The sequence below is a fragment of the Lithobates pipiens genome, unplaced genomic scaffold, assembly GCF_037356315.1.
Source record: "Lithobates pipiens isolate NorthernLeopardFrog02 unplaced genomic scaffold, aLitPip1_a1.2 Scaffold_8, whole genome shotgun sequence".
In the NCBI taxonomy this organism is placed as follows: domain Eukaryota; kingdom Metazoa; phylum Chordata; class Amphibia; order Anura; family Ranidae; genus Lithobates; species Lithobates pipiens.
In genome coordinates, this window is record NW_027507903.1 from 139,217,775 (window position 1) to 139,244,253 (window position 26,479).

The 26,479-nt window shown below is 44.8% G+C and overlaps 1 protein-coding gene across 2 annotated transcripts in view; it reads right to left on the bottom strand.

The window, feature by feature from the left end:
- Nucleotides 1–6,071: 6,071 nt before the first annotated feature.
- Nucleotides 6,072–26,479, bottom strand: part of FBH1 (F-box DNA helicase 1) — a 132,887-nt gene continuing 112,479 nt past the window's right edge. For both annotated transcript variants that reach the window (XM_077469434.1, XM_077469435.1), the window contains 3 exons: nt 20,763–20,869; nt 18,418–18,549; nt 6,072–7,213 (listed from right to left, as the gene is read on the bottom strand). In XM_077469434.1, the coding sequence (XP_077325560.1) occupies nt 7,043–7,213; nt 18,418–18,549; nt 20,763–20,869 (410 nt within the window). In that variant the 3' untranslated portion in view covers nt 6,072–7,042. The remainder of the gene's footprint in view (nt 7,214–18,417; nt 18,550–20,762; nt 20,870–26,479) is intronic.

Consider the following 26,479-nt stretch of genomic DNA (forward strand, 5'->3'; position numbering starts at 1 on the left):
AGTGATCTTTAAAGGTCACCTGGATCTCACTAAACCATCATCTCAGAACCCAGTTCCTTTTATGGAAACCCTGACGCTACATCTTCAATCAACACCCCATGACACCACTCATATTCTACTGTGCTACAGACCACCGGGACCAAAGTCCAATCTTCTTTCACCCCTCACGGAATCCTTTGCAATGCACACCCTAAAATTCAAAAATTTCCTGGCACTCGGAGATTTCAACCTTTGGGCAAATGAGCCTAAAGACCCCATCGCGACTGCCTGCATCAATCAACTAGAAGAACTGGGTCTACAGCAACTGATAAAGACTCCCACGCATGGGTCAGGACACACCCTGGACCTCATTTTCAAACAGAACATTGACGTTAACATACTCGACAACATAACTCTGCCATGGACGGATCACCACGCCATCAAATTCAAAATCGCTACCAACATCACCAACGCAAAACGGAAACCTGTAACAACGCACTGGACCAGATCGCATAAAAAACTGTACTCCGAAGCCTTCAAACCCACTCTGTCCAAAAAATATCTACAATAACCTTAAACCACTCTACGGAGGAAACACTCAACTCCCTGAACAAGGCATTACTGCAATCAGCAGACTCGGTAGCACCAAAACGCAGGGCACTCATCAGGAAGAAAAATGCTGGATGGTTTAATAGCTCCCTCTCCGTACTAAAGCAAGAACGCAGAAGAGCGGAAAGAACATGGAGAAGAAATCCCACCGAGGAAAACCTATTTAACTACAAAGGTCTCACAGAGAATTATCGGAAAGCAATCTTCAAAGCCAAAAAGGACCACTTCTCATATACAATCTCAGCGGCCTCAAACCAACCACGGGAACTGTTTAATCAATCAATGAATCCGGGGTGCTTAGAACCCCCAGAAAGCGAATCCCAGGATTACTGTGACAAACTGTCGGATTTTTTCATCGATAAAGTCAAAACCATCAGGGAAACAATTTGTCAGAAGAAAACATCCAACCTCAGCCAGCAAATACATAAAGAGGATGTCTGCACCAACATACCGCAACCGCCAAAATTTTCAGTATCCCCAATTACCGTAGACACCGCAAAAAACATCATTAATAAACTGCGTGACAGTACCTCACCTATTGACATCATCCCCACAAAACTACTGAAAGAATGCTCCGACATTGTGGCTCCAACCATAACCCACCTCATAAACCGATCATTCCACGAAGGGATTGTTCCCAGCATCCTCAAACAAGGCATCGTCAAACCTCTACTCAAGAAACCAAACCTGGACCCTCAGGATCCAAACAACCGTAGGCCAATTACGAGCCTCAACACCATTTCTAAGATCATGGAGAAAGCTGTAGTACATCAGCTACAACTTCACCTGGATACTCAGAAACTCCTGGACCCGCTGCAATCAGGCTTCCGCCCGGGTCATGGAACAGAAACAGCTCTCCTCAAGATTTGGGATGACGCCCTCGAAGCAGCAGATGACGGAGAGCCGTGTCTCCTCGTACTGCTAGACCTAAGTGCAGCGTTTGATACAGTAGATCACAATACTCTACTCGTTCGCCTCACAGAAGTAGCTGGAGTCCAAGACATAGATCTCCAATGGTTCGCGTCCTTCCTAGGAAATCAGTCACAGACAGTGAAACTAGGAAAATTCCTCTCCGAAACTCGGGCAGTCACCTGCGGAGTCCCTCAAGGCTCTCCGTTGTCACCCGTTCTCTTCAACATTTACATTCCCCACTCCTTCAAATCATCAGATGCTCAGATCTCTGCTTCCACTCTTACGCTGACGACACGCAACTTTATTTCCGGATCAATGGAAAAAAAGATCACCAACAACAACTTGAAAACTGCCTCAAATCAATAGAGGACTGGATGACCACCAACTCCCTCCAGCTGAACGAATCAAAGACAGAGCTTCTTATCTTACACCCAAATCATAAGCCCGCAACCAAAACCTCCTGGTCTCCACCAACCATCTTTGGGCAGACTATCTCCCCAAAGACCAAAGCGAAGAGTCTCGGGGTTATTTTAGATGCACAAATGTCAATGGATGCGCAAATAGGATCTGTAGTCAGTCGATCTCACCATCTGCTGCGTATGCTTCGCAGACTCATCCCTTTTATCCCAAAGAATGAAAAAGCAGTGGTAGTTGGAACAATCATTTATTCACGACTGGACTACGCAAACTCGCTTTACATAGGATTACCACAATATCAACTTGCGCGATTGCAACTAATCCAAAACACGGCGGCAAGGCTGATAACAGGAAAAAAACCCTGGGAATCCATCTCTCCTTCACTGAGGAGCTTACATTGGCTAACCGTAAAAAAATCGGATCACGTTCAAGACCTTGTGCCTCACCCACAAATGCGTGCATAGAGAAGCTCCGCAATACCTAATGGAGAAAATAAATCATTACACACCAAACCGCAGTCTTCGATCAGCCAACAAAAACCTCCTCCTCGTGCCCAAAGCCCGGTATAAATCCAAGTGGGATCGGAGATTCACTGTCCAAGGGCCTCGGCTATGGAATGCTCTACCAATCAACATCCGCCTGGAAGAAAATCACCTGGCTTTTAGGAAAAAACTCAAGACCTTCCTCTTTTAGCAGATGATCAAAGCTCGCCACAGTGCCTAGAGGCGATTCAGTTCGCATTGTGCGCTATACAAGTATTCATTCATTCATTCATTCAATCAGTGACATAAGGACTTATTTCTTTAAGTGGGGCCCACTGCCACTATTTGGATTTATTCGGTAGTGACAGTGGATATGGTCATGTAATGGTATAAATAGTGATCAAATACCACCAAAAGAAAGCTCTATTTGTGGGAAAAAAAGGACATCAATTTTGTTCGGGAGCCACGTCGCACGACCGCGCAATTGTCAGTTAAAGCGACGCAGTGCCGAATCGCAAAAAGTGGTCTGGTCTTTGACCAGCAAAATGGTCCGGTCTGTAAGTGGTTAAAGCGACACAGTGCCGAATCGCAAAAAATGGCCCGGTCAGGAAGGGGGTAAATTCTTCCGGGGAATGGCTGGCTCGCCAGGCGAAAATAAAGGGAAAAAGCCTAAAAACAAAAGATAAGTAATGCAGTCACCATACTTATGAACTGGCAAGCTGAAAAATAGTACTTTTTTTTTATGGGTTTAATACTGCTTTAAGCTGGCATACACACAAATTTTTTGTGTTCAGCCTTGTAGTTCAATGGAAAAATCTACAGATTATCCCATCCATGCTACACAGCGAGGGTAGACAAATTCCCTGCTGTGGCTATTGTATTTTGGCAGCCTAGTTGTCAAAAAACCCAAACAGCACCTAAATCTAACTGGATGCCACAATTTTCTGCCTTGTTCCTCTGAGTTTTCAATCAAGGGATGACGGACGGAAGGCAGGCTGCAGTGGCTGGTTCATTCACTTTGCTTTACTCAATATATATTTGCCAGAGCCTTAAGCTGGCCATACATGGATCGAAATTCAGCTTGTTTAGCAGGAACCGGACAAATTTTGATCCATGTATTGGCACCCTATTTGTACATAGGTTGATCTATTTATCAACCAGCCTGTTGGGGTTTTTCCTGAATGAATAGTGCCACTGGCTATACAGTGGGGGATTGAAAGTTTGGGCACCCCAGGTAAAAATGTGTATTAATGTGCATAACAAAGCCAAGGAAAGATGGAAAAATCTCCAAATGGCATCAAATTACAGATTAGACATTCTTATAATAGGTCAAAAAAAGTTAGATTTTATTTCCATCATTTACACTTTCAAAATTACAGAAAACAAAAAAATGGCATCTGCAAAAGTTTGGGCACCCTGCAGAGTTAATATCTTGTACTGCCCCCTTTGGCAAGTATCACAGCTTGTAAACGCTTTTTGTAGCCAGCCAAGAGTCTTTCAATTCTTGTTTGAGGTATCTTTGCCCATTCTTCCTTACAAAAGTGTTCCAGTTCTTTGAGATTTCTGGGCTGTCTGTCGCGCACTGCTCTTTTAAGGTCTATCCATAGATTTTCAATAATGTTGAGGTCAGGAGATTGTGAAGGCCATGGCAAAACCTTCAGTTTACGCCTCTTGATGTAATCCCTCTTGGATTTTGAGGTGTGTTTAGGATCATTATCCATTTGTAGAAGCCATCCTCTAACTTCAGCTTTTTCACAGATGGCATCAAGTTACCATCCAAAATTTGCTGAAATTTTATTGAATCCATTTTTCCTTCTACTCGTGAAATGTTCCCTGTGCCACTGGCTGCAATACAAAACCAAAGCATGCTTGATCCACCCCCATGCTTAACAGTTGGACAGAGGTTCTTTTCATTAAATTCTGTGCCCTTTCTTCTCCAAACGTACCTTTGCTCATTCCGGCCAAAAAGTTCTATTTTAACCTCATCGGTCTACAGAACTTGTTTCCAAAATGCCTCAGGCTTGTCATTTGTCATATATGTTCATTTGCAAAGTTCAAACGCTGATTTTTGTGGTGAGGACGTAGAAGAGGTTTTTTTTTCTGATGACTCTTCCATGAAGACCATATTTGTACAAGTATCTCTTTATAGTGGAATAGTGTAACACAACTCCAGTGTCTGCCAGATCTTTCTGGAGGGATCATGCAGTCAAACGTGGGTTTTGAATTGCTTTTCTCACAATCCTGCGAGCTGTTCTGTCTGATATTTTTCTTGGTCTTCCAGATCTTGCTTTAACTTCCACTGTTCCTGATGACTGCCATTTCTTAATTACATTCCGAACAGAGGATATTGACATCTGAAAACGCTTTGCTATCTTCTTATAGCCTTCTCCAGCTTTGTGAGCATCAACTATTTTAAATTTCAGTTTTCTAGACAACTGCTTAGAAGAACCCATGGTGCTGATTGTTGGGGCAAGGTCAGATGAGTCTGGCCATTTAAAACCTTTGAGATTGACATCACCTGGTCTTTCCAGACAATGATTGAGAACAATCCATGACACTGGCAGGTCTCAGCTTTGCAAAGGGGGCAGTGCATGATATAAATTCTGCAGGGTGCCCAAACTTTTGCAGACGCCATTTTTTTTTGTTTTCTGTAATTTTGAAAGTATAATTGATGGAAATAAAATCTAACTTTTTTTGACATATAAGAATGTCTAATCTGTAATTTGATGCCATTTGGAGATTTTTTCCATCTTTCCTTGGCTTCGTTATGCACATTAATACACATTTTTACCTGGGGTACCCAAACTTTCGATCCCCACTGTAGCTGGCAACTCTAATCATTACTTTTTGCCTGCAGGGATGGCTACTCGTGCTACCCGCTGGCAGAATACAAAAAGGCTGTGCAAGAGATTCCGCCACCAACACTGAGTGTGTTGATAGGGGAATCATGGGATTTTCTGTCCTTCCACCCATGGTGGAAGGACAGAAAATCTCATGATCTATGGCCTGCCTTAGAACTTCTAGAAGCTGACTGGTTATCAGGTATTATATCTAACTAAACAATAAGTGGTCATCTACAAGGTTCACCTGTCTGGTGTCAAACATATTAAAGGAAACCTTTTGGCTTGTCTTTGACTTTCCTTAAGCTGATCATAGACGGTGGCAGGGAAGGCCACACAGTAATTGAATTTCAGTCAGTCCCTGCTAAACCAGATAAACTTTGATCAGTGTATCGGCCCTGGCAATCCCCATATTCATCACACCACAGGTGTACTTCTGTTAAAGACACAATCTGTTGCACATCAATACACTTCTGTTAAAGAAGGAATGTGCAGTGTAGAGGATTATCTCAATCTCTTGGATCATTGACAATTTTTGTCAGGCTTCATGGGCATTTTAAAAGTAATACAGTATGTAGTGATTTTGAACAAATATTAATTTATTTGGTCAAAGAAATACTGAATATGAATATTGAATTCATGTATGCAAAAAACAAAAACAATCTATTTTCCTAAAACAAAACAGAAAAAAAAAAATGCTTAGACCAAGTATGTAATTTTACAATTTAAAAACTTTGTAAAACTGTATTTAATGTTTTTTTCTTCTTTCCTATAATATAAAAATATATATTTAAATAGAATATTTTCATCTGATTGCAAACTTGACAGCCTGTAATTTAGAAGGTACATGATTTATTCAGACAGTGCAATCAAACAAGGAATATAACATGTTCCTTGCACAAATAGTGGCACATAGATGAAATAGAACATATACAGTACCTTAAAAAATATACCCACGCTAAACTTGTGGGTAAAAGTAAAAATCACATGTCAAAATTATCAGCAGATCGAAGTACATTATATATGCAAAGCCACGTATCACATTAATGGACCTATAAGAAGAAGGAGGTAGAAGTGGGTTGTGTTAAGCTCATGTCTTATAGAAAAAAAAAAAGCAGATTTGAATGAAACTTCAACCACCAATACCTCTGAATCTGCTGATTGCTTTGACATGCATTTTTCATTTAGGAGATAAAGTAGAACTATAGGCAAAACTTTTTTTTTTCACTTTGGGGAGAGTAACAGAGGGTTATAATACCTGTCAGATTTTTCTCTCCATCTGTGTCCCAATGCTGAGATTTTCCTTCACTCCCTGCCCCATAGCCAAACAGGAAGTGAGAGGAAATCCCTGCAAAATAAGGAAATTCCTAGGGGACCCCAGGTCATCAGAACAAGTGTACCCATTGGAAGTTTCCCCTTTATTACTTTTCTGGGAAAAACCCAAAATAAGAGATTTTCTTTTACTTTCACATTCAATGATAGTGGTAAAAAGGACAAATAGAAAGTGCGAATCTCCCTAATGGGGGCACAGACAGCAATAAAAACTGTCAGGTATTCTAATCCCTCTACACTCTAAAGGCAAAATATTTTTTTGCTTTGGATAGTTTTACTTTAAGTGTAATTCTTGATCATAAGAACAGTTTGGGAACACCAGATGTTTGACAGGTTTAATTAAAAATGAAAAGCACATGAGAATCATTCTGCAGAAATAAACTGCACACAACGTTCTGTGATTTCCTGGGACATACAAAACCGCACACTGTTGGGGGCGCCCAACAGGAAATAACGAAAACACATTTACTCCTAAATAACTTGCAACAGAAATTCAAGACGTCTGGACATAACTACATTTTCAAGTTTGCTCTCTATGGTTTTCAAAATATCTGGCGATAGCATTAGTTGTGTCATGTTTCCAACTCGCTGTTGCACACACGCATGGCAGAAAAACCCCCCTTTATCTTCACTTTTGTCACTCTGCAAAACAGAAAAAAGGATAAAAGTGTAAATACACTTCTATTATTTCAATTAAACATGAAATAAATGGGCACACAATTAAAATTTCTAAAGCAAGCAAAAAATAGTATTTTTTGTACTCACTGTGAAATCCTTTTCTCTGTAATTCACCGACCGACACAGCTCCTCTCTTAGCCATTGGGTTGTATACCTTACCTCTAGGAGAATACTAGGCAAAGTTGTAATACAACACTCAGAACTCTCAGTTCCGCCCATGGAGGCGGTCCCTTAGGTATCAACCCTCCTGCCTGCTAGCAGAACTCAGTACGTCAACAAGCAGTATAACCTAAAGAAAAAAGGAAGGTCGGGTGCTGTGTCGGTCGGTGAATAAAAGAGAAAAGGATTTTACGGCGAGTACAAAAAATCCTATTTTCTCTTATATTCACCGACCGACACAGCTCCTCTTAGCCACTGGGATGCCCCCAAGCAGTGCCAAAATGAGGGGTGGGAAAAACAGCATAAACACTTCATCCACCGTGGCAAGTGGGAACAAGTGAAACTTTACCCACAAAAAAACAGTGTGTGGAGAAATCCACCACAAAATCAGGGTACCCTCAACAGGAGTGACTACCCCCAACCGCACAAAAAACTGCAGAATGTAATGCAACAGTGCATTAACTTAAAATGTACTGTGTTTTTAATTGAAAAAAAATAAAGTAAAATCTTGCATATTCAATTGCAACTATACAGCCGCCTGCAAACTTTGTGGCCAAAAACAGGCATCAGCCAATGCACTGACGTCTACCTTGTAGAACTTGGTAAACGTGTAGACAGATGACCAGGTCGCCACCCTACACACCTGAGCGATAGACGCTTGGTGTCAGAAGGCCCAAGACATTCCAATTGCCCTTGTGGAGTGGGAAGTAACCGGAAAGAGGACCGCCTGCCCCTTTAAGGCGTAGGCTTGTATTACAATCTGTCCCCCTGAAAATGGTGGCTGATGAGACCGCCATGCCTTTCTTGGAACCAGCTACCGAAACAAACAGCGACTTTGACTTCCGAAAGGGAGCAGTGGTAGACAAATACACTTTCAGAGCCCGAACCACGGCCAAAGCATGAAGGGCCACCTCCTTAGAGTGTTTTTGTCCTAGGACAGAGAGATGGTAACACCATGTCCTCATTAATGTGAAAAGCCGTGACCACCTTCGTTAGAAAGGACGGTTGCGAACGCAACACCACCTTATCCTTATGGATAACCAGATAAGGCGACTTGCAAGACAAGGTCGCCAGTTCTGAGACCCTCCTGGCCGATGTGATGGCCACTAGAAAGACCGCTTTCTGAAAAAGCATCTACAGGGGAACACCCTGATATTTTTAAGCCGGATTAAGAGCCGATAACACCAGGTTTAAATCCCATGGGGGTAACGGTGGAGGCACCAGAGGGACTACATGCCAGACCCCCTGAACAAAGGTACTCACTATGAGTGAGACGCCAGGGGTCGCTGAAAAAAACAGTCAAAGCTGAAACTTGCTGTCTAATAGTGCTTAAACGCCAATTTTTGGTCTACTCCTTGCTGAAGAAACAGCAGGATCCTGCATATGGAAAAAGAGTGCGGATGCCAACCCTTCTCCTTACATATGGAGATGTAGGCCTTCCAGGTATGATGATATATCTTCCTAGAAGAAGATTTCCAGGCTCTCAACATAGTTGGGATCACTGAGTCCGACAGACCCCGGTTCTTCAACACCTGGCTCTTAATAGCCATGCCGTTAAAGCCCGCGATGGTAAAGCAGGATGGAGAATCGAACCCTGAGACAGAAGGCCCTCTCGTAATGGCAGTCGCCAGGGAGCGTCTGCCACCAGACGCACCAGGTCTGAGTACCATGGGCACTAAGGCCAATCTGGGACCACCAGTATTGCTGGGATCCCCTCGGCTTCCACTCTGCGAATCAGACATGGTAACAGCTTCAGTGGAAGAAAGGCATAGATCAGCTGGTGCTGATCCCACAGAGCCACCATCGCTTCTGACGCATTCGTCCACGGATCCCTTGTCCTGGACCCGAATCTTGGCCCCCTCTGAGATGGGAGGCCAGAAGATCCACATCAGGTGTGCCCCACCTCAGGCACAGTAACCCGAATACCTCTGGATGCAATGCCCATTCTCCTGGGTCCAGCATCTGGCGACTCAGATAGTCCGCCAGATCTCCACTCCGGGAATGTAAATAGCCGACAAAACCTGTACATGTCGTCCTACCCACCAAAGTATGTGAGTGACCTCCCGTGCTGTGGCTGTGCTTCTTGTCCCCCCTTGGTGACTGACGTATGCCACTGCAGTGGCGTTGTCTGACTGGACCCTGAACGGACGTGCTTGCAGTCTCATTGAGCATGTGGAGAGGCACGGCCTGATCGCTCTCAGTTCGAGCAGATTTATCGGCAACTAGATCAGTGATTCTCTGACTGATTGGCTCACCTGAATCTAACGATCCAGGGACAACTTAGATTTGTCCCATTTAGACAAGATGTCCTACTGCAGGACTCTGGTGTAGAACTGGGCAAATGGTACAGCCTCAAAGGAAGCCACCATGAGCCCCAGGACTCGCATGCAAAAGCGAAGCGACGACCACCTGTGGTACATCAGCAGTCTTACCGCAGATCTGAAAGTCTGCAGCTTGACTGAAGGGAGAAAACTCTCGCTTCCATGGAGTCTAGCAGCAAGCCTAGGTACTCCAAACGCTGAGTCGGTACAATCACCGAGTTCTTTAGGTTCAACAGCCACTCAAATTCTTGCAGAGTCTGCATAATGATCGTTACATCCTCCTCTAACTCTGAGGTGGAAGATGCTCTCAGGAGGAAATCGTCTAGATATCCCACGATCGCGATCCCACATTGCCGTTGCAATGTCAAAACCGGAGCCAAAACCTTGGTAAAGACTCGGGGGCTGATGTCAGACCGAAGGGAGAACCACAAACTGGTAGTGGGCTTCCCCGACTGTAAATCACAGAAACTTCTGCTGTCACAGACATATGAGTATGTGCAGGTACGCATCCTGGGTGCCTAAGGTCGCCAGGGAGAACCCTTGATGGAGCAACTACTGGGCGAATGATTCCATTCTGTACCTCTACACCTTAAAGTGATAGAGGGCTTTTGGGTCCAAGATTGGACGTACCCCTTCCTCCTTGGAAGCTACAAAACATATTTGAGTAGAATCCTTGGAAACGTTCCGATTCCGGAACCGGTACAACCACCCTGCTACTCAGTAGGTCCCTTACTGCCCCCAAGAGGGCCTCCCGGCAAGCCGGGGATACGGGTATGCTAGAAGGGAAGAATCTGTTTGGCGTCCAAGAGAGCAACTCTATCTTGTAGCCTGAGGAAATAAGGTTGCAGGTCCATTGGTCGAAAACCGAGGGGACCACCGGGCTGTCAACTCCCGAAGGAGACCCCCCACCCGAGACATGGGTGGGGACAAACCTTCATGCGGTAGCCTTAAACTCGCAGGCTTGTTAGGCTTGCGGTTTCAGGAACACTTTTGTCTGTCCGTGGTCATCCTGTCGGGCTGGGGACATTATACCGAAGCTCCAGGCGGACGTAAACAAGAGGGCCCTTGCCTACAGCATGGCTCCTTAGCCTTCCTGGCCTGTGGGGGTAATACACTGTTACCACCGGTGGCATGCTTATTAATGCCATCTAAAGATGCTCCCAAGAGCCGTTCGCCAAGGAAGGGAAAATCCATCAGGGCTTTTTTAGATGCCTGGTCAACAGACCAGCATTTCAGCCAATCAGGCGCCTCAGCACCACAGCTGACACTGAAACCCTAGAACAAGAGGGAGGTATCCAGGGCCACATCACAAACGTACTATAAGGCCTTGCACTAGTTGGTGTGCCACTTTCACGCAGACAGGAAAAGCCTGACGCTCTCCCAATTCGTAGTGCAAAAGTTTTGCTCACTTAGACCGTGTCTGCGACACAAGTGCGGATGCCAGTACTAGTCGCACAGTGGACCCCACAACTGCAAACAAGGAACGAGCCACTGCCTCAGCCTTCCTGTCCGCGGGATCCTTAAATGCAGGAGTTCCCACTACCGGGATCATGGTTACTTATTTAACCCGGATACTGGAGGGTCCACGACCGGAGGAGCCAACCACTTTGTGAGAAGGCATTCCTCAAAGGGGTAACGCACAGCCCTGTGTCTGGGGACCAAAAAGGTCAGTTGCGTGCGACACCATTCCCTGTAGGTGAATTTGTCAAATAAGTCAGATACGGGAACACCATAGGTGAACATGCTGGCTTGCGGGACCCAAAGGGGACCCGTACCTCAGCAGGGGGACCTGCTGTCTCCTGAATCTTCAGGGTAACCCGCACAGCTGTCATAAGTGCTCCAACAAGCGCTTTTTTGCACCCAGACTCATCCTTACTGTCCGAACGGTCCTGGTCAGCGTCATCTGACAAGACAGAGCAGGGTTTACCAGCCTCATCGGGACCCGAGTCTGTGCCAGAGCTCTCCCCAGAGGACAGGGGGGAACAGGGCCACCTTATTACACCCATTTTCCCACACCGCCCATCTAGCAATGAACGAGTTGAGGACCGCCATCAGGGTGTCTATGGGCACTGCGCAGTCTGCAGGTGACCCGGTTGCCATTGTCTGCACTTTGGGGGAAGAAACACTAGTTTCTGAGCCATGCTGACCCTATCCCATCTGCCACCCAAAGGGGACTTAGGACAGTGACAGTCCCACCCTCCTTGCTCCCGCTGACTGAAGGGCTCATTCCCGCTGGACTCACCACCCTGGGGAGTTCTGTGCTGTCCACGAGTGGTGCCTGTAGTCCCTGAGTGCACTCAGGTGCAGAGGAAACCAAAAACTGAGTTGGTGATAACCGCTGGAACGATCGCTAAAACGATCAGAAAAAATGCTCAGGCTTCCATAAATTGGCCGCTAAGCGTCCAGTACACAGACGGGAAACACAGGGGGAAAAAAAAAGGCACGAGCCATGCTGCTGTCAGGGAACACTGAAATATGTTCAGGCTTCCAGAAAATGGCCGCCAGTGCCTTGAATAGGAATCACATAGAAAATGGCCGCTGAAGCCCAGACAGTCAGCCTGCTCTGCCCACACCTAAAATGACCGCCAAACATCGCCATGATGTAAATATAAAAAAAACCCTGCAAAGCCACAGCGCTGCACCATTCCCAGCAGACCCTCACAGGAACCTTCCAGGGGCATACCATACAGGTCCCAGGACCACCGCCATTTAGCCAGCCCCCCATGTCAGGTGAGAGCCCCTATATAGGCACACACACCGCTCAGCAGCCACATGCAGCATTCCCCCCCCCCGAACGGGGGAGGGAGGGAAGATAGGGACAGGGGAGAGAAGATAGGGAGGTGAGGGAGCCCCTGAATCGACCTCACAGGGAATGCCCAGCTGCTCAGCCCCGTCAGAACAGGGAGAGCTGTACTTACTAGTCCTGAAGAGCTGGGAGACATTCCATTGTAGATCTACTCCTGATCAGTACAGGGTAGCTACTGGCTTCGGCATACTGTGGCGCAGACATCAGTAGCCCGGTCATATGTATGCCCCGGAGCTCGCTGACCACCTCTGGAGCTGAGGTATGTCGTGGCCTGCCGAGCCATAGCTGTGACCTGCACACGCTTGATGGCTGGACTGGGGAGCCTACAATGATAAGTAAACCAGCCTGTCACCCAGCCGACTGTTGATAGAAGATCACAGGATCACTCATCTTGCGCAAAAAGCCAAGCTTCTGCCTAAAAAAAAAAAAACACAAACCAATGGGCCCGCAGGGTTCCTAGGTCTTCCTCCTTCACTAAGCAAAATAAAACTGAGTTCTGCTAGCAGGCAGGAGGGTTAATACCTTAGGGACCGCTCCCATGGGCGGAACTGAGAGTTCTGAGTGTTGTATTACAACTTTGCCTAGTATTCTCCTAGAGGTAAGGTATACAACCCAATGGCTAAGAGAGGAGCTGTGTCGGTCGGTGAATATAAGAGAAATTTTATTATTTTAGGCAAATACAATAAAACACAAGAGACATTGCATGTCTCTGAAAATACAGAATAGTAGTGAATTAATTTTTGCAGTGATGGAACATAGGGAGGTTGAAAACCCACCTAGTGGTCACTTACACATGGCCATGCAGTCAGAGGAGCAGTCTCGAAAGCCACCAGGCACCCAAATACTCTATTTTTGTTTAATTTTGCTTAAATTCTTGGACCAAATCGTTTCAAGTACCCTATCATTCATCATTTTTATTTAGTTATAGCAGCTACTACAGTGTTTTTCCAAATTTTCATATTTTTCTTTTTTTACATATCATATTTTTTGTGTATTGTTTGGTCCTTGACACACCTGTGCAGTCGGGTGGTGTTGGTGGCGTCGGCCCCGTTGCATCCCCTTTTGCCTGGGTCGGGAGCTGCGATGCACACTGGGGGACGCCCTCCTCATCCATTTTTTTTGGTTGGGGGTGGGGCGCGTTCTCCCACTGCGTATCGGCGTCACACTTTCACCGCCGGATGTGCGGCATCAATTTGATGGGTGCCGCCTTTCCGGCGATTTTGATTTACATCCTCACGTCACCTGGAGTGTGGGTGTGGACGCAGGCTCGGAGTGTTCTTGTATCCCGGGTCCGGCGTTCTCCACTCCTCCCCATGGTGTCTCTGAGTGTGTGACGTTGGAGGCCTTCTGGCGGCGGTGTGGTTGTGTCCGTGGTTGGCGGCGGCAGGCGGGACCGGAACGACCGGGGCTAATCACTTACCATATATTGCTACCTCTTGTTTCCGTGCTTCCTCCACACACAAGGTATCTTTGCTCTAATAGTTTCAGTGTTCCTTTTTCTTTTCACTATCACTCTGTCACTTGGAATTCAGATTGGGTCATGGTACATATTGGCCCCTCCTTTCCCCCCCCCCCTTCCCTTCCCTCTGCCAACCCCTCTTACACTCACATATACCCATCCCACTTTTTTATTGCACTTTTCCCCCAGATAAATCACATAACACCTGTATTTCTTATCATGTATTTTTTCACCCACTAGGTTCATACTTACACGCTGATTTTGTTCTCACTTATCAAACGCCCTTGTTGTCCCGGTGATTGCCTGTGTGTGCATTCTGCGGGCCTCTTTGCTGCCGGATGGGCCTCCTCAGCTCCCGTACCATTGCTTTGGGTGCCTGGTGGCTTTCGAGAATGCTCCTCTGACTGCATGGCCATGTGTAAGTGACCACTAGGTGGGTTTTTCAACCTCCCTATGTTCCATCACTGCAAAAATTAATTCACTACTATTCTGTATTTTCAGACCAATCACGAGTTTGCTCCTGATGAGCGGCAGTAAGCCGCAAAACGCGTAGAGCTAATAGTTGCCGTGCATTTTGGTACCCCAACCCTAACCAGCATTAATTTTTGAAATAATGCATTAATTATGTTCTTTTTACTAATTTATTGCAACAACCAAGAAGTCATAGATTCAAAGTTGTTGCCTATACTGTATTATCTGTCTAATCTATTACTATATTTGGTTATTCCATGTATATAACGGAGGTGCGCTTTTTTTAACGTATTCTGTATCGGTCATGATGATTGTATAAAGCAAAATGTTGATGTCAATAATGTGCCTGTCTGCGCACCTCTCCAATATACATGTTGTTATTATGTCTTGTTAGAAAAACGAATAATAAAATGTTTCCTTTTTTTCAATAACCAATTTGTCTTTTTTAACCCCGTACTTCATTTAAAGTCCCGCTCAGCTCCTGTTTTTAACTTTGTGCCTTACAATGGATAGGGATGGAGGCTATGACCTCATTTAAAGTCACAAATTTTCCCCTTTCCCCCTTCCCCACTATGTGATTATTGCATGTCTCTACTATAGTAAAGATTTGCCTACTCGCAGTTTTTTAAATGGCTTAGTTCCACTTTAAAAAGGACCAGTAAGTATACATTTATATAAAAGAGCTTTAACTTGCATCAATGGACACAAAGCATAACGTAAAAAGCTTTTAAATGATAGTATCATTCAAGATAATGTTAGTAGAGTAAGTATATTTTCTAACCTATAGCTGACTTCCAGCCCATTGACCCTACAGAGGTAAACTGTTAGCAGCCTTTGCAAAGACTTCAAAGGGCCAATTTGCACTGATGTGTAGCAGCAATGCATGGAAAATGTGTTACTGCTAAGCATGATAATGTATGCAGCTAAGCAGTGTGTTGCCACATAACCCACAAGTGCATTTTAGCACATCGTATGCGATCCATGTGTGCATGGAAAAAATTTGTTAGACTTACCGGTAACTTGTTTTTCAGAAGTCTTTCAGGAGAGCACCTGAGAGAGTGGCCCCTCCCACATGCCAACAGGAAACACCACTTCCATTGAACTTTAAAAGGAGGCTTCTCCCCACAGCTTGTCAGTTGTAGTAGTGTACCTCTAGCCCAGGCTGGAACACATAAGCATAATATGGTTAATAACAGCAAAAAAGGCCAGTCGCTGCTGTCCTGAAAGACTTTTGGAAAACAAGTTACCAATAAGTCTAACTTGAATTTTCCCTAAATGTCTTTCAGGACAGCGCCTGAAAAGGATAAAATGAGACTTACCAAATAGGTAGGGACAATAGCCTAAAATGACCTTTCTGCGAAATGCCTGATCACCTGCTGACAGAAGGTCCAGTCTGTAATGATGAACAAACTTTAAATAGCTTGACCACGTAGCCGCTTTAGAAGTTTGAGCTGGGGTTGTACCTGCTTTTTCTGCCCATATAGTGGCAAGAGCTCTAGTGGAGTGTGCTCGGATTCCCAGTGGGGGAGACAATTCCATTTGGTAAGTAAGCCTCCAAAATAACCTATTTAAGCCACCTAGCAACTGACCTCTTAGATGCCTGGTGGCCCTTTTTGTTGCCAGGAACAAGAACAAATATGTCTGAAGACCTAAAGTCTCTCCAGGTAATGCAATAAAATTCTTCTCACATCTAAATTGTGAAACAGTCTCTCCTTATCCACTAAAGGGTTAGAACAAAAAGTTACCAGGATAATATCCTGAGAATGGTTTTGAACTGATGCTATTTTTGGCAAAAAACATGTACCTGTTTTTAGTATAATACTATCTGGGTATATGGACAGGAAAGGCTCCTTAACTGATAGGACATGTAGTTCACTGATTCTTCTGGCAGATGTAATCACAACTAAAAATAGTCTTGAAGGTTCGATTCCTCAAAGAAATTGATTCTATTGGTTCAAAAGGCTCCTTTGTGAAGGCTTGCAGAACAACCGACAGATCCCACTTTGGAAAATGTTTAGCAGGGGCTGGTCTGGATCGAGCAAGAGCCCTAAAAAATCTTGCCAACAAAGAAAGTTAGCACCTTAAGGGTACTAACTGCAAGACCTTATCTGCACCATTCTGCAAGAATTCTAACACTGACGCAATATCTTCCAAGGTTCGATTTTTCGAACGACACCAAGCATTGTAGACCTTCCAAACCTTAGTGTAAATAGCTAGATACTTTCTTCCTATTAGAAAGCAAAGTGGCTCCTTAATAGCTGCTCCTCAGATACCAGGCGGTGAGGCTTAGCCTGGCTACATCCAGGAAACTCACTAAGCTTTGAAGCAGTAAATCCTGTTTGAAAGGAAGCTGCCAGAATGGTTTGATGGTTTCTGATTTCTTCCTCAATACCAAAGGGATTAGCTGAAAAAGGGGGAAGGCGTAACCCAGGTGAAAGTTCAAAGGATGCACTAAGGCATCTATCCAGAGAGTACAGTCATCTCGGTGAAGAGAAAAGAACTGAGGGAGCTGTGCGTTCCCTGAATGCAAACAGGTCCACCTGAGAATGCCACCAAGTCCTGGCTGGCAATCAATGCAAACATTTCTGGATTAAAGCTCCACTCTGCTTCCTGAATTTGCCATCTGCTCAAAAAGTCTTCCACATCGTTTAATCTGCCTTTGAGATGGACCAGTGACAAGGAAAGTAAATGATTTTCCACCCACTCCACGATTTTTGTTGTCAGCAATTGAAGGGCCTTGCTTATCATGCCCCCTTGCTTGTTCAAGTAGGCCCCCGTAGCGCCGTTGTCTGATAGAATCTAAAATCTGAGAGAAGGCAGCCAATACTAAGGTGACTGCATTGAATTCTCTCCAATTTGAGGATCTCACGGCCTCTGTTTGGGACCAAACGCTGGCATCTGTCGTCACTGTTCTTTCGAATGGAAAGGAACATAGCAAGTCTTTTGACAAGATTGACTGATTCCTCCACCACCGAAGGGTCCTCTTGACCCTGGTGGGGATATTTACCCTTGTGTCTAGGGTTTTTGGACTGTGGTCCCATGCCTTTAGGGGGAAACTCTGGAGTGACCTGAAATGGAAATAGTCAAGGATGAGAGAAAACAAGGCAGTGAATGAGTAGCTTGGTGATTTTAGTTAAAACGGGGCATATTTTGGAGAAGTTAGAGGTGAAGTTTACAAGCTTTTGACAATACTTGGATTTGGGGCTGAAAGGACAGCTTAACGAAGCAGTGCGACATCCATGCGGATATGTCAGTAATGTGACAGGAGACTGAAGGAGTTTTAGGTGAGGAATAGAGAGATAGATTTGGGTGTCATCAGCGTAGAGATGGTATTGGAAGTCATGTGAGGTTATCAAGTAACCAAGGGAGGAGATGTAGATAGAGAAGTGGTCCAAGAACAGAGTCTTGGCAGACCCCTACAGAAAGAGGAAATGGAGGAGGAGACAGAGTTGGTGGTAAACCTAAAGGAGTGCTGTGATATGCTGGAGGACAACCAAGATAGAGCAGGATCTTGGCAGCCAAGGGAGTGCATTTATTGAGAAGGAACATTTTTCAACAGTATCAAAAGGCCACAGAGAGGTCTAGTAGCAAGAGTATGAAGTAGTGATCATTAGTTTTAGCAGTTAGTAAATCGTTAATGAGTTTTAGTAGGGCAGTTTCTGTGGAGTGCTGCAAGCAAAAGCCAGACTAAGTAGGATTACAATTACACTACTGGGATTACAATTCCCTGCAGCCTGCATTCTCTCAATCACAAAAGGCACTTATATGGAAACCACAAAGTACAGCTGCATCACAACTCCATGCAATGGTAGTTGGCACCCCACATTGTAGGGAAGGAAGCAGAATGTCATACCAGCTTGAATTTATGTGTTACATGCAACTAAACTGATTTCATTTTCCCAGTATAAAGGAATTATTTAATAAAGGCTCAATTGGTGTAAAGTATACTTACATAAGTGATTGGCAATCTTCTCATGGTCAGCACTGAGTTTTCAGAGATGGGATTTCTGCAGTGCCCTAGAGCACAAAGTACAGGGCCGTCCTTCAGCACCTCGCTGGTCAACTCTGCTTTTAACGAGTACTCCTGGAAACGGACAGTAAATTTATATTATAATATATATATATATATATATATATATATACATACATATACACACACACACACACACTATCTCACAAAAGCGAGTACACCCCTCACGTTTTTGTAAATATTTTATTATATCTTTTCATGTGACAACACTGAAGAAATTACACTTTGCTACAATGTAAAGTAGTAAGTGTACAATTTGTACACCAGTGTAAATTTGCTGTCCTCTCAAAATAACTCAACACACAGCCATTAATGTCTAAACCACTGGCAACAAAAGAGTACACCCCTAAGTGAAAATGTCCAAATTGGGCCCAAAGGGTCAATATATTGTGTGGTCACCATTATTTTCCAGCACTGCCTTAACCCTCTTGGGCATGGAGTTCACCAGAGCTTCACAGGTTGCCACTGGAGTCCTCTTCCACCCCTTCATGATGACATCACGGAGCTGGTGAATGTCAGAGACCTTGCGCTCTTCCACTTTCCATTTGAGGATGCCCCACAGATGCTCAATAGGGTTTCAGTCTGGAGACATGCTTGGCCAGTCCATCACCTTTACCCTATGCTTCTTTAGTAAGGCAGTGGTCGTCTTGGAGGTGTGTTTGGGGTCCTTATGTTGGAATACTGCACTGCGGCCCAGTCCCTGAAGGGAGGGGGGATCATGCTCTGCTTCAGTATGTCACAGTACATGTTGGCATTCATGATTTCTTCCCTCAATGAACTGTAGTTCCCCAGTGCCAGCAGCACGCATGCAGCCCCAGACCATGACACTCCCACCACCATGCCTGACTGCAGGCAAGACACTGTTGCCTTTGTACTCCTCACCTGGTTGCTGCCACACATGCTTGACACCATCTGAACCAAATAAGTTTATCTTGGTCTCATCAGACCACAGGACATGGTTCCAGTAATCCATGTCCTTAGTCTGCTTGTCTTCAGCAAACTGTTTGCAGGCTTTCTTGTGCATCATCTTTAGAAGAAGCTTCCTTCTGGGACGACAGCCATGCAGACCAATTTTATGCAGTGCGCGGGGTGTATGGTCTGAGCACTGACAGGCTGACCCCCCCACCCCTTCAACCTCTGCAGCAATGCTGGAATCACTCATACGTCTATTTCCCAAAGACAACCTCTGGATAGGACTCTGAGCATGTGCACTCAACTTCTTTGGTTGACCATGCCGAGGCCTGTTCTTAGTGGAACCTGTCCTATTAAACTGCTGTATGGTCTTGGCCACCATGCTGCAGTTCAGTTTCAGGGTCTTGGCAAGCTTCTTATAGTCTAGGCCATCTTTATGTAGAGCAAAAGTTCTTTTTTTCAGATCCTCAGAGTTCTTTCCCATGAGGTGCATGATGAGACGTATGCGAGAGTGAGAGAGATAACACCAAATTTAACACACCTGCTCCACATTTACACCTGAGACCTTGTAACACTAACGAGTCACATGACACCGGGGAGGAAAAATGGCTAATTGGGCCCAATTTGGACATTTTCACTTACGGGTGTACTCACTTTTGTTGCCAGCAGTTTAGACTTTAATGGTTGTGCATTGTGTTATTTTGAGGGGATAGAAAATTTACACACTGTTATTCCAGCTGTACACTCACTACTTTACATTGTAGCAAAGTGTAATTTCGTCAGTGTTGTCACATGAAAAGATATAATAAAATATTTACAAAAATGTGAGGGGTGTACTCACTTTTGTGATATACTGTGTATTAATTAGGATAGGGAACTGCACTCACTTTCTTCTATCTGCCTGGCTACACAGCTACATTTGTCACTCTGGAGTACTTTGGGGTTTTCATATTCTGAATCAAGCTCTCGGATTTCTACTGTATGCATTACATAAGGCTGCCACCGCTTTTTTTCCACAAAACCGATGAGTCGCCTGAATTTTGTTAAAATCTCTACTTACTGGTGATAAATTAGGATTCAGGAGGTTATTGCACATTAGATATCATTGTATTCTTCTTGGGTTATATGGAGCAAACAACTTTTGACTTGCAATGTGCAAACCAATTCTTTTTTCTTTCTGTATCCTACTCTTTTTTGAAATCTCAATTCAATAGATTGAGTAAAAAAAAAAAAAAAAGATAGGATATGATCTCACAAAATAGCCACCAGCTACATTATAATGTGACCAAAGAAGAGAAAAATATAAGTATGCACACTGCTGCTGCCTATACTTAAAGAAAAATGGTAATACCTACCCCAGCCAAAGTTAAAATATTTTCGATTGATTTAGTTATGATGAGATGTTTCTTTGCTCGAGTTGCAGCCACATACAGCAAATTCCATTCATCTTCTACAGACCAATCTGAAACAAAGAAAGCACAGCACACTTTGAAGGAGATACAGATTTCTGAATAGTCACTGTGTCACCAAGTGCCTTGTGATGGTCACACAAATGAGTTGCATATGGTAGGACGGTGGTGACATTTTACTTGTAGAGCTTTTATAATATTTTGGATGAGATCTTGGATGGATAATGTTTGGAAGCATAACATTTTTATATTTCTTTGGTTACCCCTTGCTCCATGCTAAAACTATTACTGGAATTAGATTTTCCATATAATCTCTATGACAGCACTCAATGCAGTAGCCATAGGTGAGATGGGACTGAAAAGGAAAAAAAGATGCAAATTTCCCACCTTTCCTATTTCTTATTCCTAAGTTTTGGAGCTGTTGCATAGACCACTGGAAAAGAACAAAACTGCATCAACAGCACCTGACCTTAAAAGGGGCTGTAAACCTTTGTGTTTTTTCACCTTAATGCATCCTATGCATTAAGGTGAAAAAACACCTGGCAGTGACTATGGACGCCGAATGCTGGACTCGGGAACGCGCGCCCAAGGTAACCCCCTCTGAGAAGTGCATCCCTGGGGGGTTTATCTGATGCGGGGAGGAGCCATGAATGCCACGGGGGACCCAAGAAGAGCAGGTTTGGCGCCATTCTGTGCAAAACGAGCTGCACAGTGGAGGCAAGTATGATATATGTTTGTTTTTTTGTTTTTAAAATGAACCCCCTTACAATCACTTTAAATCTGAAGTTTAGTGATTTTTTTTTTTATTTAATTTTTTTTTTTTTTAAATGACAAGTTTCCCATGCGGGATGGCTGTGTTAGGTTGAAATCTTAAGCCTTCTGCACCTGAATACTCGTGCGGCTGTGATTTTATGGTGCTGCAGGGATTTAATATAAACAGCTGCAACTGTAACGGGCACTTGCTGAAGTGCTAGCCATGCCCACCTTTTCTGCACTCGTTCTTCATTTATAGAAGCCCTTCTATCTGCTTAAAGTTCTGCCTACTTTGATTATAGAGTGCTTTCCATTGTTGGCACTAATAGTATGGTTTCTATGAATGGAGCACAAGAATGTAAAGGACACGTACAGTTGGCATTTTATGAGTGCCAGTCACAGCTACAGCCAAGCATGTTAGCCCCCAAAGCACCAGAAGATCACAACTGCGAGGGTATCTGGGGGGCAAAAGACCAAAGATTTTAACCTAACAGCACATTCATTGTGGGTACCGTCCCTGATGCCATTTAAAAAGAGAAAAAGCAAAACTTTAGATTTAAATTATGGTCCAGCCAAATACTGCCATTAATGAGAACTTAAAGTTTGGGTGTAAGGAAACCGGTTATCAGCTAGTCTGGTTGTAATATAAAGCAGAGCTAAAAATGTAAAGTCCTGAGCTACTAGCCAGGGCTCAAGGGTTACTTGCCACCAGTTGGTTGCCCCATCCAACCACTACCCTGCCCCACCCCTAAACACGCTCTCATGAATTATCTCATGAAATGACACTTAAATGTTTTATGCAGAATCAAGTTACAAAAATAAATATTAACAACAACTTTATCAGTGCCCCTCAGCACAACCTCACCAGTGCACATCAATTTAGCCTCGTCAGTGCCCATAAATGCAGCGTGACCTGTGCCCATCATTGTAGTGTGACCTGTGCCCACCAATGCAGCCTTACCTGTGCCCACCAGGCTGTGTCCACCATTGTAGCCTCACATGGGCAGAGGAAGAGAGAGGCTGGATCATGACTGGAGGAAGAGGAAAGCCGCGGAATCACAGAGTGGGATAGCACACCAGAACAGCTTACATTACAATAGCCTCCGCTCTGCTTGACGTCACACACAGCCCCACCTCCTCCTGACCCTGCACCTGTGATAGACAGAAGACATCCCAGCATTGGACCGGCGTTCTGCCTATCACAGGCGCGGTGTCATGAGAGCGGGACTGTGTGTGGCGGTGAGCAGAGCGGGGGAAATTATAATGTATGCTGTTACAGAGGGCTATCCGTACTCTGTGATCCCACCGCTTCTCTCTTCCTCCATGCTCTCTTCCCCGGGGTGATCCACTGGGAGAACGGCTCCCGATCAACTCCGCCCACCGGCGGTGCTCGCACACCCGCTCCTCGCCAGCCCTCATTTTCCACTCATAAAATGCGAGTAGAAAAGTGGAAAATTTGAGGGCTAATATAAGGATTTGTACACACGTGCTTTAGCTTTTTTTAAGAGCAATTGGGTACAGCAAGGTTTTTAGGCTTAATTCACACAGCTGATTGGAGCCCCAGTACAACAAGAATGATCGCACCTCTGCAGGGGAGATAATAGGCATTTATGATCAGCTGTAACAAGAAAGCATGTGTATAAATGGCAGGCATTACACCTGTTACCATGTAACATACATCGAGCGGTTACACTCCATTAGGGTGCAGATGACTGGCCCTTGACACAATGGGGTTTGTTTACTAAATTTGGAGAGTGGAAAATCAGGCTCACATCTGCATAGAAACCAATCAGCTTCCAAGTATAATTGCCAAAGCTTAATTGAACAAGCAGAGGATAGAAGTTGATTGGTTTCCCATCCTTAGGGAGATTTAACAAGGTTCAGTAAAGTTTATTAAAAACTCAAGTTTGGCAATAGTAAACATGCTGTAGTAGTGCTGAGAGACAGAAGCTGCTAGCATTTTTTTTTAGACTTTCAATAAGTTTCAAGTAGCACTTAAATCTGTTAGCAGCCAGTTTAAAAGGATAACTTTCATATAAAGTTAACTTTTTACCCCCACCCTTGACCTAAATCAGTGGTCTCCAAACTGCAGCCCTGAGGTCGAATGCGGCCCTTGCCTTTATCCAGCAGTTATGCAGCAGCTGAGGCATTATTCCTACCATTGAACAATGGGGCATAATTCCTTACAGTGACAACAACAATGGGGCAATATCCCACTGACGCCAAATATTTCTCCCCCTAATACCAAAGATCAGGAATTGTTTTCATCCACTGGGCACAGGCCAGCCCCCCTAATGTCTTAAGGACAGTAAACTGGCCCTTTCTTTAGAAATTTGGAGACCTTTGACCTAAACGTATTTTCAAATGACCCCGGTCGGCCCGGATCTTCAGCCCTTCTTGCCAAAGGCCACTTTTCTCTGGCCACGCCTCCACAGTAAGGATGAGCTCAGGCGTGTTCGCATGGTCCACGTGCAGAGCCCGCCAGGATGTTGGCGCAGCGCTGCGCTAATCACAGGCAGTGAGACATTGCTCCAATGCCCGGCTGCAGAGATCGGGTAATATCTCACTGCCTGTGATTAGCGCAGAACTGTGCCGACTTCCTGGCGGGCTCTGCACGTGGACCATGAGAACACGCCTGAGCTCATCCCTACTCCACAGTATGACTCAAAAGACTTCTATGGATCCATCACCTTTTGGGTTTCTACTGCTCAGGTGCAGCAAGAGGAATGAAGATTTCAAGAAGTGCTGTAAATTCCTGGATCACCTGACTCAGGTAAGTATACACCTTGGTCATGGGGTTAATTTAGGTCAGGTACAGAGGGCACAATTTTTGAAAGTACAGTATCCCTTAAAGTGGCATTTATTATTGTCATTATGATGTGTATTTAACATTCACAAACTGGAATTAAAGGTTTGTTTAACCACTTCAGATCCGCGCTATTGCCAAATGACGGCATTAGCACGGACCTACATTTTCAGGACTACGTCTATTGACGTCGTCCTGGTTACGAGCGGCCTGCGCGCCCCCTGAGGGGCGCGCGCGGCGCGCTCTGTGATCGGCGAGTCCGTGAGACTCGCCTGATCACCGATCCGTGTAAGGGGTCGATCCCGACCCCTTATCACGTGATTAGCTGTCAGCCAATGACAGCTGATCATGTGATAGAACGGAGCCGGTAATCGGCTATTATTCCTCCTCGCGCTGACAGCGCGAGGAGAGAAAAAAAAAGCCGATCACCGGCGGCCGTGATCGGGACATCAGTCCCGATCACGGCCATCAATACAAGGGACCACCTGCCACCTGCCTGTGCCCACCTGCCTCCCGCAGTGCCATCCTGAAGTAAAATAAAAGAAAAAGTAAGTGCCCCCCGTCAGTGCCCATAGTGCCACCCACAGTGCCACCCACAGTGCCACCCACAGTGCCACCCAATCTGCCTCAAAGGTGCTGCACCCCAGTGCCGCCCATCAGTGCCCAGCAGTGCCGCCCATCAGTGCCCAGCAGTGCCGCCCATCAGTGCCACCTATCAGAGCCACCTATCAGTGCCACCTATCAGTGCCCATCAGTCCCATCTATCTGTGGTACCTATCAGTGCCCATCCGTGCCACCCATCCGTGCCACTTATCCGTGCCACCCATCCGTGCCATCTTATCTGTGCCCATCTTTGCCCATCAGTGCCGCCTTATCTGTGCCCATCGGTGCCGCCTTATCTGTGCCTATTAGTGCCGCCTTAACTATGCCTATCAGTGCCCACCAGTGCAGCCCATCAGTGCCCACCAATGCAGCCCATCAGTGCCCACCAATGCAGCCCATCAGTGCCCACCAATGCAGCCCATCAGTGCCCACCAATGCAGCCTATCAGTGCCGCCTAATCAGCGCACTTCAATGAAGGAGAAAAATGACCCGTTTGCAAAATTTTATAACAAACTATTAAAACATGATTTTTTTTTTTTTTTTTTGCATCTTTTTTTGTTTGTTTAGCAAAAAATAAAACTCCGAGCTGTAACTAAATACCACCAAAAGAAAGCTCTATTTGTGGGAAAAAAATGATAAAAATTTCATTTGGGTACAGTGTTGTATGCCCACGCAATTGTCACTCAAAGTGCATCAGCGCTGAAAGCTGAAAATTGGTCTGGGACTGAGGGGGGTTTAAGTGCCCAGTAAGCAAGTGGTTAAAGACTTTAAAATATGTGCTCAATGCTTGCCTAAAGTTTAGCAAATACTTTGTAAAAACATGCTGCACATACTGCTCTTTTATAAGTTGAAGCCTGTGTAAGCAAATACCTGATGATCATTTTCTTACAGCATGACAAGAGGTTAAAGGTTAACTGCACCTTTATCAAGCCATCCACAGAACCCATAATCCTGGTCTTTCCTCCAGGCTGCTGCAGCACGAGACCCATTTGATGTCAAACTCGTCCATACGGATGCACAGTTTAAAGATGGGCCCTACCATAGGGTATAAAGCTGACCATATGTTATACAATTTGAATGTCCACTCATTAAATCACCAACAACTATGTATGTAGGTATGTAAAGGCCTGTGTGAGTGGATAAAGATTATTTCGTGCATGCACTAGAAGATTGCCATTATTTTCTATAGTAGGTCCCGTCTTTATCCAGCACATGTGCTGGGCTCCTTGCTGAGATTCTACAAGCATGGGGTGAGAAATTTAAATGCATCTTTCTGTTCCTGCCACTTTGCAGGTAGAAAGGTCTACTCTTTCAAGTGTGATGTGCTGCCCTTCCATCAACTACTTCATCTCTCGTCCTTTAAAGCAGTAGTTAACTCTGCTATATAAATTTTCTTTTTGGGGGCTCCCAGATGGGTTATGCCATAATGTGCTAGTATGCATAATAAAATATCCCCAAAAATTTTTTAAAAACTAATTTCTTCATCAGTTTAGGCCAATAT